This window comes from Clarias gariepinus, chromosome 8, assembly GCF_024256425.1.
Source record: "Clarias gariepinus isolate MV-2021 ecotype Netherlands chromosome 8, CGAR_prim_01v2, whole genome shotgun sequence".
NCBI classification, from domain to species: domain Eukaryota; kingdom Metazoa; phylum Chordata; class Actinopteri; order Siluriformes; family Clariidae; genus Clarias; species Clarias gariepinus.
In genome coordinates, this window is record NC_071107.1 from 37668272 (window position 1) to 37683757 (window position 15486).

At 40.8% G+C, this 15486-nt stretch overlaps 1 protein-coding gene across 1 annotated transcript; it reads right to left on the bottom strand.

Annotated features, from left to right (window-relative positions):
* Positions 1–6818: 6818 nt before the first annotated feature.
* LOC128528863 (CD276 antigen homolog) lies at positions 6819–11357 on the bottom strand. Its single transcript, XM_053502029.1, has 4 exons — positions 11205–11357; positions 9124–9471; positions 8745–9035; positions 6819–8541 (listed from the first exon to the last, which is right to left on the bottom strand). The coding sequence occupies exons 1-4, from the start codon at positions 11299–11301 to the stop codon at positions 8282–8284; spliced, it is 996 nt and encodes a 331-aa protein (XP_053358004.1). The 5' UTR covers positions 11302–11357; the 3' UTR covers positions 6819–8281.
* Positions 11358–15486: the final 4129 nt, after the last annotated feature.

Genomic DNA, 15486 nt, shown 5'->3' on the forward strand with positions numbered 1-15486 from the left:
ACACTCTCTCCTGAGCGCGTCGTGAACACACACACACACACACACTCACACACGCGCGCGCGGTTTAAACGGGGCGGAGACTGTGCCGAGTGTTACGGGGCATAAAGACACACACACACACACACACACACACAGCACTTTTCACTTTTATCCATCATTTTAAAGAAACCAGTAACAAAACCAACACACGACATTTTACAGTATCCGAGTTTACAGGATAAAACCTTTATATTTACACTCCATCAGGTAAAATTATTATTATTATTATTATTATTATGTCTCAGTATTATTAATCAGGGCGGTACAGTGGTGTAGTGGTTAGCACTGTCACCTTGCACCTTCAGGGTCTGGGTTCAATTCCCAGCCAGGTTCGATCCCCGTCTCTGTGTGTGGAGTGTGCATGTTCTCCCCGTGCTTGGTGGGTTTCCTCCGGGTACTCCGGTTTCCTCCCACAGTCCAAAGACCTAGGTTAGGCTAATTAGAGTTCTATAGTTGCCCATAGTGTGTGTGTGTGCCCTATGATGGATTGGCACCCTGTCCAGTGTGTACCCCACCTCATGCCCTAAGTCTCCTGGGATGGGCTCCAGGCCCCCGCGACCCTGAATACAGGATAATGCGGTATAGAAGGTAAGTGAGTGAGTGAGTGAGTATTATTAATCTATCATTCTTAAATCTCACTTATTATTAATTCACCCCAGTGTCTGAGACCTTTCTCTGTGAAATGATCCTCTAGTCTTATTAAATGCTTAATGATGTTTGTGTCTGTTAACCATATGTCCACTTTTTCAATGTAAATGATAATAAAACACTGGTTAATCATTCATAAAAATGGTGTGTGTTGGTTCTGTTCGTTCCAAATGATCAGTTCTGTAGCAGTGAAGTGGCTTCGATTGTGAAGGAGCTCAGTAACCCATGGCTGACCCTGAACTTCACAAACCCACCCTGTCTGACTCAGGATGATTAATGCTCTGGTGTGGTGTTCATTCAGCTGAGTTAGTGTGTGCTGGTCCTACTGGGAAGGAAGAAGAGGAAGAATGTCCCCTTAAACTCTACACACTTTATTTAAGTTAAGTTAACTTCATACAACTTGAGCTCTTCACTTGTATTCCTGAGCTGATTTAAAAAAAAATGATCAATCAGGATACAGGTTACAGAAGGCTCACACATACACACCACACATTTGGTGTGTAATGATGCATGGTGCAGAGATCTGCCCATATATGGTAATAAGCTGGTCTAGTAAAAAAACTAGAGCTGAAAAGTGCCAAAATCAGAAACGTGCAGTTCTTTGAATGACCACTAGGTTTTTAAGTGTCCTGGTGGTAGGACCTCTACCTAGGAGTCACATGCTACGGGCAATTTGAGAACACCAATTAGCCTAATCTGTGCGAGGAAACTAGAAAACCTGGAAGAAACCCACAGGGTGAACATGCAAACTCCAATCACACAGACCCGGAGGCGGGACTCAAACCCAGGACCTGAAGGTGCAAAGTGACGGAGCTAACCACTAAGCCACAGTGCCACCACATTTAAAACCAGAAAAAGGAGATTTGGTCTCCAAAGGTAGATGGTGTGAATTTTTATGTAACTATGCAAATTATATTAAGTCATACATTTATTTATAATTAGGGGCTAAGTTTTATGTTTTTTCAGCATTTCCTCTACACATTGTGTCTCTAGAATGTAAAAACAATTGACATTTTTACACGTTAACCTTTTTATTCAGACATGTGGAACTACACAAATAAATAAATATATATAATATTTATATTCATAAAATTACAAATGATCCTAATCACAAAATAGACAAATATGAGTTCTATTAATTCTTGTGAGTTGGCTCAGAGCATTGGGAATTCCCCTGACTGAGCTCAGGACCTCAGGACAATCAAACTAAACCTGTAGGATGTTCCCTCAGTGAACGTTAATAAAATCAGTAATGTTCTAGTTAGCTTCTAACAGTTCTGCTACAGATGTTGAAAACTGTGTGAAATTATATCCAGTATAAAGCCCAATAAGTTCATCTTAGATTTAATAACGTAGCAACAAACACAACCATTAGCCTTTTTGATTTCATGCATAAAACTATATTCATGAAGAGATACGACAGCTGCATACCTTTATCCTTTGATGTCTTCTTCTTCTCCTTCCCTTTTGTTCCTAAACCAGACACCTGATGCTTTTGGTTGGTTTTGTATCCATTTTTATTATGTGCCGAGCATTAATTCATCCCCCATCCTGTTTATCATGGTAATGTTTTAATATATTAATATATTATACTTTTTATACTTTTTATACTTTTTGCTTTTGAAAATTGTTGTCAGAGTTTGTCTCCAGCACTGGCTGCACCTACAGTTTGTTTAGATAGAAAACCTGCAACGTTGTGGATCGTTCTCCAAAGATCATCACACATGATGCTGAAAGGTTTTAAAGGTTCTGTTGAAGGTCCTCCTGATCTCTCGTCGGCCTCCAGTGATGTTCCTCCGCACTTGAAGCGCATGACTGATGACTCGTTGCAGCATCGCTGTAGATTTGCAGAATCGTGTTAAACATCTCTGTGGCAGATTTGCTCATTTTTACGCAGTATTTCAGGCTCGCTCTTTGTTCTAACTTGCTGTTTATGACAGCAGACGTGGTAACACATGTGGTCAGAATTAGCACCAGTTGCTCCTGATGAAGGTCAGTGTCCCTGTGAGTGTGTGTGTGTGTGTGTGTGTGTGTGTGTGCAGCCTTGTGCTGCCCTCTGTTGGTGTGTTACAAAGCTAGTCTCCAAACCTTTTAATACCACCATGGGTGTAGTGTGTTTATTGGTCCTGTGTTTCCTTGTTCATTGTTCAGCTTTAATCCTGAATGTCAGTAAGACATTTACAATCGTCCACACCAGGAGGTTTTTGTTCTTTATGCTATATGTTAGACAGGTTAGACACTGGATGGAGGTCCTGGCACAAACACACACTATGAGTAGTTTGGAGATGCCAATTCACCTACCCTTTAAACTAAACCCACCAAACTCCACACACACACACACACACACACACACACACGCGTCACTTCTGAATAAGTCTGCAGATGGAGTTTCAGTATCAAACCTCATCCTTTCATCTTGTTTTCCCGCCTGATGGTTTGACCTTTTATTCTTCACATCTCATCTCAATCTTTAATCCAAATCCTTTAGTTTAGCAGAAATTAAGATGAAGTTCTTACTAAACCTCCAGCAACACGCGGTGCAGTGATGACTGTGTACTGCAGGCGTTTATCAAACGCTGGCTGCATCTCACACCCCCATCACCGGAACGGTGCAGGACAGAAGCACAGACTCGCCGTACACACACATCTGTACACCAGTGGGGGTTTATTAATGCCATCATTTAAGAAACAAATTCACCACAAGTTTTCACCGGGTTTGAAAAGGTGTCACCTGGCAAGGTGCAAGAGTCCGGACTAACGAGAAGCGCAGTCTCTGTTCGGGAAGAGACCGTGACAGACAGGCGGAGGGAGTGGAGGGGATTTCCTCCTCTCCACTGACTCTGTCTCATAAACATCTCCGTGTCTTAGTAATCTGACCTGTAACATTTCTCCCCCACAGATTTCACTGAACTGATTCTCAAAAATACAGAACAACCAGCGTCAGTATCAGTATCGGTTCAATACGGAACAGGAGCTTTAGTTCAGGGTTGAGGGACGGTTCCGTATCTCACGGGATGTTTAGTGACCCAACGTCTCCTGTGTATATCAAACTGCTGCATTTTTAAACTGTTTATGTGCAGCACATCTGCGGGGTGTTTGAGAGTAACTGTTGACTTAAACAGAGATTGTAAAAGATGTTCGTCTGGTAATGAGAACGCAGACAAAGCTTTGAGTGAGCAGACGCTGAGTCAGTCACCGGATTCCCAGCAGCGCGCTCCGGCCCCGAGGCGGCAGGGCAAGAATCAACTGCTCCCTCATCAGGCCCTTCACCTGTAAGCCCCGCCCCCAAGGTGTGTTCAGCACTAAAGGCACGGCGGGCGTCGGGGGGACAGGGGGACAGGGGGACACGTTCCTACAGCAGGAAACCTTTTGGACTTTTCACTTCACTTCACTGTCAGAGTGAAACAACAACCAACACAAAGTCCATTTCCACTTCTTCCTCTTCTTCCTCTTCCTCTACATAGCCATGCCGAGTAACAACTCACAAATTATAAATCTTTAATTATAAATATAAATATGTTTTTTTTTTTGAATAATCAAATTTAATAAAATAAAAGTAGCAATTAAAAGTAAGAAAAACACCCGAGTACTGTAACAGGCCCCTCCACACTAAGGGCTAGTGTCACACACACACACACACACACACACACACACACACACACACACACACACACACTCTTTCTTGTTAGTTTTCTTTCCATAAAAAATATTATGAACCAGTTCAGTTTCACTTATTTAATTTTAGCATGCAGTGACAATGGAAAATACCACGCATATGAGTGTGTGTGTGTGTGTGTGTGGATGTGTGTGGAAAATTGAAGCATGTTCAAGACTTGTGTCGCCTCCAGACTAAATTAACGCCTTTGTGTTCCGCGTTGGTGTCGCCTTGGATTAAATGTAGATGGAAGTAATGAATTAAAAGTCATATTTTATGTAAAGTAGTGATAATTAAACATGAGTGAAAGATATATTACATTTTAAGTCTGATGCTCAATCAAAAATGTTTCAATCTAAAATGTCTGTGGTTCGATCATTTCTGTTAATTTCATAATAAAGTCTGATGACAAATTTACTGTATCATTTACTGTATAATCTTTATTCCTAAAATATTTGTGGTTTGGTCATTTCATTTTTCCTAAACTTTGGAAAACATGTCATTATAATATTTATAATCGGGTGTCATCAGATTCTCAGTAGTGATGGTACGACATGTCACTACTCTGATTTCATCGTATCCAAATTCGCCGTCCAGACGTTTTCATTTCATTTCCTTATGAATCTGTTAAATCATTAACGGCTCGATGTGGAGTCGCTACACTCGAAAAGGTAATATTATTATTACTGACTGTAATATATGGACACTTTAGAATCATTTGTAGATTGTAAAAACCGAGACGTGTCTGCAGAGTGTGATCTGTGTGATCTGTGTGATCTGTGGACAAACCCTAAGCTGAGGCGTGACTCACGTGAGGTCTCACGTGATGCTCATGACTCAGACACACTGCTGTCCCACCTGGACGTGTTTAGTCTACAATCAGCCCTTTGATGTGAGGGGAAAGTACTAGTGAGTGATGGAGAGATAATAATATGGGACATCAATGATAAAGTAGGAGCAAAGGAAGGAAGGAAGGAAGGAGGAGAGGAGGAGAGGAGAGGAGAGGAGGAGAGGAGGAGAGGAGGAGAGGAGTGGAGGAGGAGAGGAGGAGAGGAGAGGAGGAGGAGGAGAGGAGGAGAGGAGGAGAAGAGAGGAGGAGGAGGAGAGGAGGAGGAGAAGAGAGGAGAGGAGGAGGAGGAGGAGAGGAGAGGAGAGGAGGAGAGGAGGGGGGGAGGAGGAGAGGAGTGGAGGAGGAGAGGAGGAGAGGAGAGGGGGAGGAGGAGAGGAGGAGAGGAGAGGGGGAGGAGGAGAGGAGGAGAGGAGAGGAGAGGAGAGGGGGGAGGAGGAGAGGAGGAGAGGAGAGGGGGAGGAGGAGAGGAGAGGAGGAGAGGAGAGGGGGGAGGAGGAGAGGAGGAGAGGAGTGGAGGAGGAGAGGAGAGGAGGAGAGGGGGAGGAGGAGAGGAGAGGAGGAGAGGAGGAGAGGAGTGGAGGAGGAGAGGAGAGGAGAGGAGGGGAGGAGAGGGGGAGGAGGAGAGGAGAGGAGGAGAGGAGAGGGGAAGAGGAGGAGAGGAGTGGAGGAGGAGAGGAGGAGAGGAGAGGGGGAGGAGGAGAGGAGGAGAGGAGAGGGGGAGGAGGAGAGGAGAGGAGGAGAGGAGAGGGGGAGGAGGAGAGGAGGAGAGGAGAGGAGGAGAGGAGAGGGGAAGAGGAGGAGAGGAGTGGAGGAGGAGAGGAGGAGAGGAGAGGGGGAGGAGGAGAGGAGGAGAGGAAGGAAGGAGGAGAGGAGGAGAGGAGCAGCGACGAAGGAAGAACTACAGGTCATCAGATATTCAGCTTTAGTAATAAGCAAAGTTTTAGTTATTTTGTACATTAAAATATCTGACACCTGAACTCTCTCTCTCACACTGGCTGTGTGTGTGTGTGTGTGTGTGTGTGTGTGTGTGTGTGTGTGTGTAAGATTTTCCATTGTATTAAATGTATTAAGAAGGAAGAGAGCTGCAGTTAACGGGGAACTAAAAGTTAGAAGATCTTTAAATTCTTAAAAATAAGGGAAGTTTTAGTTATTTTTGTACTTTGAAGTATCTGTCACCTGATCACACACACACACACACACACACACACACACACACACACACACACACACACAGCCAGTGTGTTGACCCTGTGATTAGTCATGTTGAAGCATCACATGTTTGTTAATCAATGCTGAAATGACAGAATATGAATCAGTGTTTATTCTGCAGTAATGTTTCACACAGACTGCAGTGTTACTCAGTGTTTGAACAGGTGTTTACGCTGCTGATGTGTGTATGTGTGTGTGTGTGTGTGTGTGTGTGTTTTTAAATACTGTGATGTTATATTATGACCACATCAATTATCTGCATTTTTAACTAAAAAACTAATTAAAAAAAGAAGTTAATAACAGGATGAGATGAAATTCACAACTTTTATTCTGTAGATAATTTTTACATAACACACAGAATGTACACACACACACACACACACACACACACACACAAATAAACACAAAACTAGAGAATATGAGGTGTTTGGAGAAAAGAGCACCGCAGTGTTTAAACATGACCTTCAAAATACATTCAGAATAAAACACGGACCAAAAGCTCTTTCAAAAATTTAATAAAAGTGCTCAGACATTAACGTTTGTATATTTATGTGTAACTAAACAATTTTAATAAATATTTTGGCAATATAAAAAAAAATGAGTCTTTAAAAATCTGGCAGTAAAAATTTCATGACAATTAAAACACGGTATCTGTTCCTCTCGTCTTGTCCAGCAAGAGTAATGTAGAACAACAAATATAGATAAATACTGTACAGAAAACAGCTTATGATGACGGACTACTGTACAATCACAGCACTACAGCTTAATAAGACAGGATTACTATCTTACTGTGAAAATATAAATAATAAGAGAATGGGGTGATCGCACCTGCGGCTTTTCAAGACTGAATTTAACATTTTATTCATTTAATGATATAAAACATTAAAGTCATTACAGAACACTAACACTGATTCAGATCCAGTAACACAGGAGAGAACACACAGCTGAGAATGTTTTCTAAGAATTTTAAAACTAATTTGGATTTACTTGTTTAAAAACATTTTTTAAAACATTTTTTTTCCTAAAAGGAGTAAAAGAATTACAATCAAATAAAATCCGTTTGATGGACAGAAGGGTTCTGTGCTGGATTCTCTGTAGATAGTAAAAACGTGTGTGTAGCTTTTGAGTGTCCTATTCTGCATCTTGTATAAATAACTTTATCCCACCGATTATTAAACGGAAATGTTCGTTTTGATCTGATTCAGTCAGCACGACACATCTGTGTCAACATCTGTGTGTCAGGAGTTTACCTAAAGCTCATTTCTTCCTGTTTTTTACATTTTGTCGCTTTTTTAATTGCCATTTCATGGTAGAGGTCTGGTTTGATTTTAAACATAAAACTCCTAAAGTAAGTATGTGTATAAAAATTAACAAAGAAACAGAACGTTCCAAAACTCAGGCTTCTCAGAGAGTCACAGTTTAGCTTTTATAAAAAGAAACCAATAAAAATTCCCAATACTACAACAGGAAGATGTATAAACTCTAAAAAGAAAAAAAATGTAACTATAACTCAAACATTTTCATTTTACAGATAGAATTATTCATGTATCGTCAGTAAGTGCTTTATCAGGATCAGATGGTGAGTAGATCTGCAGGTTTACCCCAAAATTGCTGAGCATGAGGCAGGAGAACCCAGTTCCTCTCAACGGAATGTGACTTAATTATCTTTATATTAACGTTAAAAACATTAACGTCCAAATCGATCAGGGTCCAAAACACTCCAGTTTGAGAGACCGACATGCACTACTGATCAGGGTGTAGACGTCTTCTCATGGCTTTGGACGTTTGATGAAAAAACCTCCTCTGGTTCTTTTCTTGACATCACCAGCCCGTGTTAATGTGATCTGAGTTTATTGAAAAAAACAACACATCTATCGTTCTTATCTAATTAGAAGATCTTCTTTTAACAGAGGTTCTATAGAATTCTTAGCTTTATCTCTTAAAGAATTATCCGTTCGAGTCTGATGGTTGGACGCTGCTCCTGACTCTACGCAGGTCTCTGGTGGATTTCGGGAGGTTCTCTTCATATAACATTGATGAAGAATAATTACTGAAATGATCACGGCTAGTAACGCAACTCCGACAATGGAAACTCCAATGATTACTGCTCGCTGCTCTGTCTGGTCAAATCCTCCATTTTCTGTAAAACAAACAAAGAAAATAATCAGACACAATTTCACCAGCCACATTTTAACATCTTTATTCTATTTAAGATCTGAACTCTTAGAGCTAAAGTTGGAGCTGATGTCTTCTTTTGTGATATGTAAGAACAGTAATGTGGTGAATTACAGTGGTGTAGGAGTTAATAACACTCTCAGGGACGTGTGGTCTGGATGAACCCACCTGAGAAGAAGTCGATGTTCCTCCTCATCTCCTGGCCCAGATCTGGGTTCTTGATAATGAAGGTGATGGAGGAGTTGACGGTGCCGCTCAGGTTCAGCTTACTGTTCACGCTGTACAGGTGTGTGTGTTGGTCCTGCATCAGCTGCGTGTGTGTGTTGTTGGTGACATCGTTCTCGTTTCCCATCAGCCACTGCAGCAATGGGGAGGGGTAGCCGCCCTCTGAGGTCACCAGCACCTCCAGGTGGCCGTCGTTCAGCACAGAGATGTGCAGACGAGGCTCGGGGTAGAACGCTAAAGGAGGGGTGGAGAAGAGTGCTGAGTGTGCAGTTACCATAGTAACCTTCTTTACACCACTTTATCATACGGTTTGCATGTTTACCTGCTACTTTGAGGCCGAAACTCTTCCTCTGGCTGCCCAGCTTAGTGCTGATGGAGCAGGTGTACTCCCCCGCGTCCTCCAGAGTGGTACGGTCCAGCCTGAGCGATGCGTTCCCGTTCTTCATCTCCTGCTGGAACAGGCTGGTGCGCCCGGCGTATCTCGGGCTCTGGTACTCCGGCTGGTCTCTGCCATGGAAGAAACTGTGAACCACCTCTAGGTTTCGCTGCCATGTGATCACACTGCTGTCTGCTTCCCACGCGCCGCTCACCGGGAAGGTGCAGGACAGAAGCACAGACTCGCCGTACACACCCATCTGTACACGAGTGGGTACCGAGATCTCAAACTCACCTACAGACACACACACAAAAAAAGTTTAGTTTAGTACAGTCATGATTTAAACGTCGTAAGATTCTATAACAAGTGTAAAGGAGTGGATGAACTGGATAAAGTTGGTTTCTGCTGGTTTTTACAAATTAGAATTTTAGTCGCGCCAAGTATGTTGACACACGCCAGGAATTAAATGATTCCGGCTCTCAAAGTACAGACCAGCATTAAACACTGTAGATTTGTTACAGACACGTTACTATACACAGTATTTACACAACATGCAATAACTGTACAGAATGAGACGGTATACTGTACTGTAAATCAATACATTCAAAAGTAACTGTGGATCTTAAACAGAGATGATTCAGACTATGGAGAAGAGTGCTTTCAGCGATGAACCAACTGGAAATGGGAGGACATAACTTATAGATTTAACTCTCATGTCCCGCTTTAGCTCTGTGTGAATATTTTCATCCGTTTCTAAAATGACACATTAATGATGTGTGTACAGTAAGATGGACTGATCAGTTCAGCCTGGTCTGGGTTAATGGGCTCATGTTTCAGAACATTTGGGGTAATTTTTTCACACATCTACACTTACATGTTCATGTTTACATTCCGGACCATGGCACAAAGACACTTTAATGAGGCGCCTTCATAAGTCACTTTTACACACATTTGCACACCCTCCTTCTTCGCCAAATTTCAATAATTTTTTTTTATTTTTTATGTACAGTATATTTCTATTTTAATTTCTATTTTTATCCTGGTTAAATTTAATTTTCTATCGTATTGCTTTTATTCATATTTATTTCTTATTATAAGTTTTAATTCTCTCTTTAAGGTCACTGGTGGTCGTATAAACATTTCACTGCATATCGTACTGTGTAGGACTGTGTGTGTGACAAATAACATTTGAATTTGATTTGAATTTTGTAAAAAAAAAAATGTGTAAGCTTTATCTGAGTAATGTAGTGTGTGTGTGTGTGTAGTTATATTTTCTATCTGAGTAATGTAGTGTGTGTGTGTGTGTAGTTATATTTTCTATCTGAGTAATGTAGTGTGTGTGTGTGTGTGTGTGTGTGTAGTTATATTTTCTATCTGAGTAATGTAGTGTGTGTGTGTGTGTGAGAATTAAAACAACGCGGACACGGACTTTACATGTCACGTGGGGGTCACGCGGACTGACGGTTTCGATAGTGAGTCATGATGACTCACCCGGCACGTGCATTACCTCACGTGTAACTCCGCAAGTGTGTGTGTGTGTGTGTGTTGGGTCGCACGTGTACCATGGAACTTTCAGTCATTTCTCCAGTAAACACACTGACCGGAACCACCGAACTCTACAGTGTCTCGGAGCTCTGCGTGTTCTCGCGGGAATAAACGTGATTTGAGAGTCGCCGCTGGGGGCGCTGTGTCCATTCATTCATTCATTCGGTTACATTACAGTCAAGTTGACAAAACAGTCTAGTTTGTGAGCAGCGCTTCTTCACACACACACACACACACACACACACACACACACAGAGTGAAACTACACAACAAGCCTGCATTTACTTTGTACACTAGTGTTTAATAAACACGCTGCTGATATCGTTTATTCTGACATGACGATCATCTGTCTGGTGTCTTTAATCCGGTTCCACTGATCATCACTGAGACTCGGAGCTGAAGTCAGTAGTGATGATCAGTGTTGGTGTGTCAGCTGGAGTGTTTCAGTAGAATCTACAGCGCTGTAATAAAATCAGACTTACTGTAACAGGAGACTCCATCCAGCACAAGAAGAAGAGGAAGAAGAAGAAGAGAGAGAGATGAAGGCAGTCCGGAAATAATCCCAGATTTAACTCTCATGTCCCGCTTCAGATCTGTGTGTGTAGAGTAACTGACACACTGACACACTCACACACTCACACACTCCAGTGTACTGCTCACTCTCACAGCTCAGGCGATACATAACAGAAAGTCATAGAGGCTCCGCCCCGCCCCGCCCCTCTTACGTAGTTGGTTGCTCCTATTATCTAGAACACACTAGACACTACGTCACTCTTAGAGAGGTGTGTGTGTGTGTGGGTGTGTGTCAGCGTCTCGTGATCTCCGTAGCAACACACTACACGGTTAATAGATTTACATAAAGTAAAGCAGGATTTAAGTGAAAGTTAAAGCTTCTAATATTTACAGTGGAACTGCTTAATAGGAATATCACTAATGGAATGACATATAAAGGGGCGTGGTCACTATTAACTTTAATTGATTCAGTGTGTTTCAAAATATTTGGGTTAATTTTATGAAAAAATGTTTTTATGTTTTAACAGTTAGCCAGGGCTCTGAAAAGAAAAACATATTGGATTTAATTTACTTTAAATATATTATATAATAATGGGCGGCAGGGCAGTGTAGTGGTTAACACTGTCACCTCGCACCTCCAGGGTCCGGGTTCGATTCCCGTCTCTGTGTGCATGGAGTTTGCGTGTTCTCCCTGTACTTGCTGGGTTTCCTCTGGGTACTCCGGTTTCCTCCCACAGTCCAAAGACCTGCAGATTAGGCTAACTGATGTTCTTTAATTGCCCCTTGTGTGTTTGTGTGTGAGTGTGTGTGTGCGTGTGTGTGAGTGTGTGTGTGCCCTGCGATGGATTGGCACCCTGTCTAGGGTGTCCCCCGCCTTGTCTCCTGGGAGATGCTCCAGGCCCCCTGTGACCCTGAATACAGGATAAAGCGGTACAGACGATGAGTCAGTTTATGAGTGATATGATAGTAAACAAAGTGATGATTAAAGAAATGTTTCATGTGTTGGGGAATTTCTTTTACTTACAGTAAGGAAGATTAAAAACTGTCCCAGTGTCTCTGACTTCACCCCAATACTCTGTGTGTGTGTGTGTGTGTGTGTGTGTGAGAGAGAGAGAGTAAAAGGTAGTACAGAGAAAACTTATAGAACTATACTGTATATATTATTACATTGTTACAGATGTAAATTAGTGAATTTGTGTTATTTAGATCTTCCTTTTGTTTGTTGTTCAGACCTTCTTAAAAAAAAAGGATTATGCTTCCTCACCTGATCCTGTTTTTGCTTTATCTGAAAATGATAAAGCAGACAAGAAGTTCAAGAAACAGGACATAACAAAATCATGAAAGACAGCATTAGAATTCTTTTAAAAAGAAATGTAAAGAAAGACAGGAAAATCAGATTTGAAAAGTCACAAAGACGAGGGAGAGATCGTCATTTAGGTGTTTCTATAAAGATGAAACGTTTAATTCTGGATAAATGTGATCAGTGCGATCAATGTGCACAGGTCAGGGAAACACTGGGGGAACTGAGTTTCCCCAGAACAACTATGCTGGTAATTACATTAATCAATTTAAAAGTAACTATTTCCTGTGATTGCTGGTGTGTGTGTGTGTGTGTGTGTGTAAGTGCCGGGGGTTACTTTGTACAGCACACACTGATGCCACACACGAGAGTGAATACTTTATCTTCAGCTTTCCACAATTTCTCCTCTGCTTAAGAAACTCCTCATCCTTTTAAAAGGCTCTCTCCTCACTACTCAATTACTAATCATCACTAACAGCTTTTCACTTTTGGGTCTTTTTTAAGGCATATAATGCTTTATGAATAAGTTTTATCTTTACTAAAACTTATCTTTGATTTTAAAGAAAAATTCTTGGGAAACACCCACAATTCTAGGCATTTTCTTAGAATTTCTTCACTTCTACCAGGTATTTTAATGAATACAGCCCCTGATGTGTGTGTGGTTTGTGTTTTAAATGCAGAGTGAATGGAGGAAACCCTGCAGTCAGGTGATATGTGATGTGTTAAGCCTGTTAAAATGAGGAAGTGAATTCCCTGATACCTGAGAGAGAAACTGGTCCGATTCTATTGATGCTGTAGTGATGAAACCTGTGTGACCAGGTTCAGAGATACAATCTCACCACACCTAATAAAAAAGCATTACAATCATTACATCATTGAATTTTTTAAACAATGTAGTGGACCTTAGTATCGATAATTATAATAAATCACCATTATAGATGTAAAGTTGGTCCTGGAGATAATATAAAACATCCAGCAGATCTCTCTGGAATATTCCAAGCAATACACATGAGGGATCTGTGATCAGTGTCTGCTTGTCTGTAGTCAGGATGGGTAGTTATTTTATCATTTAAATTTCCCCATAAGGAACGATGGAAACTCCAATGATTGGTTTCACAACCCCAAAATATTCATATAAAAATAATTAATAAGAAAATATTAAGTAAAAATAAACAAATTTACCTGCACGTTACCTCTCAAAAGAATCCCAACAGAGCAGTGCACATACACATGGATGTTGACTATACATGAGGTACAGTATGGGAGGTGATTACCCACAATCCCTCACGAGAGGATGAGAGAAGAACCATTGGCTCAGTTGTGATCATGTGACGCTTGGCAGACAAAGCACATGTTTACTACTCGTATATCAAGACCTCGCTCGTTTATTAAGTTAAAATTTATTATTGCAAAACACTCGCAGACCAACTTACTCACAATCCATTTTCCACTGTACTTTTAAACATACAGGTAATTGTATTTAAAAGCATTTCTGTACCTGTGGGCATCAGCGATTGTCTATTTTCAGTAATAACTGATCCATTATGTCCTTGTACAGTGGGATCTTGCTGGTTTCTTTATTTTGATGTGAGCTTCGGCTGATTGTCTGTAAATTGTATAACTCATGCTATATATACTTGTAACTTTTACTTGAGTAGATTTGTAAAGAAGAAACGCTCCTCTCACTCCGCTACATTCGGCTACACTCGACTCGTTACTTTTATAACCGTTTGTTCTACACATGCAGCCGGTGGATCTACAGCATGACTGTTCCACCAATCAGGCGCAGCAACAATAATCACATGACTCTGTTTGACTGCTGGACAGTTTATGGTAAAGTGAGACTCTTGTACACGTTCTAATGTTATTTTCTATCTGCTGAGCCATTTGGACGCCGACTGAATATATAATTTATCTTACACTAGAAATAGTTCACACTGTTCAAACACACATATGATACCTACAGTAGGGATTTGTTTCAAAAGCTTTATGCTGTAAAAAAAGTGAGATCAGGAAATTTGTGTCCTCAATTTACTATTTTGTAAATATATTTATTTTTATTAATTTATTTTTTTTCATTTATTTTATTATTTAGAAATATCAGAATTTGTACATTATTTTATCATTTATCTGGCTGCTTACATAATTTCTAAAAAAAAAAAAAAATCAGACATTGCGATGAAACAGTCAGTCAGGACTTATGTAGTCTTTTCACCAAATACCTTTTTACTCTTACTTGAGTACAATTTTTGGCTACTCTACCCACCTGTGTGTGACTGTGACCATACTGTACATAACTGTTATCTCTTCTCTTCTCTTCTCTTCTCTTCTCTTCTCCTTCCTTCAGCACCATCACCCTCAGCTTGCTCATCAGGGACGATCTGATCATTTTGACTCATAAATATTTTATTTTATTTCATACAAATTTCTATTGGCAATTTTCGTTTGATTCTGTGAAGCTGCTTTGTGACACTGACTATGGTTAAACCATTATACAAATAACATTGGATTGAATTTCTCTCCTTATCATACTGTGTATGGTCGTGTAAGTGACAAATAAAAATTGAAATGTAGATTTTCTCTGTGTGGGGAGAGACACACACACACACACACACACACACACACACACACACACACACACACACACACACCTGTAGACACACCTGCACCTTTACATGGTTTCACTTTAGAGGACACACAGATGAGTTCAGAGCTACCGTGAGTAAGTTTATTTATTTTCTTCATTTTCTGACTTCTAACTTCAGCTTTGTGTGACATTATACACACAGATTTTTCAGAGCTAAAGTTTTAGTATTGTGTAACTTTATACACACAGATTTATATCTAATGTCACTGTGTAGACTGAGCAGCTAAATGGAGACAGAGTGAAATGTCTTTGATCATATCACAGTGTGGACTATAGAGACAGAGTTATTACTAAACTATTAGTT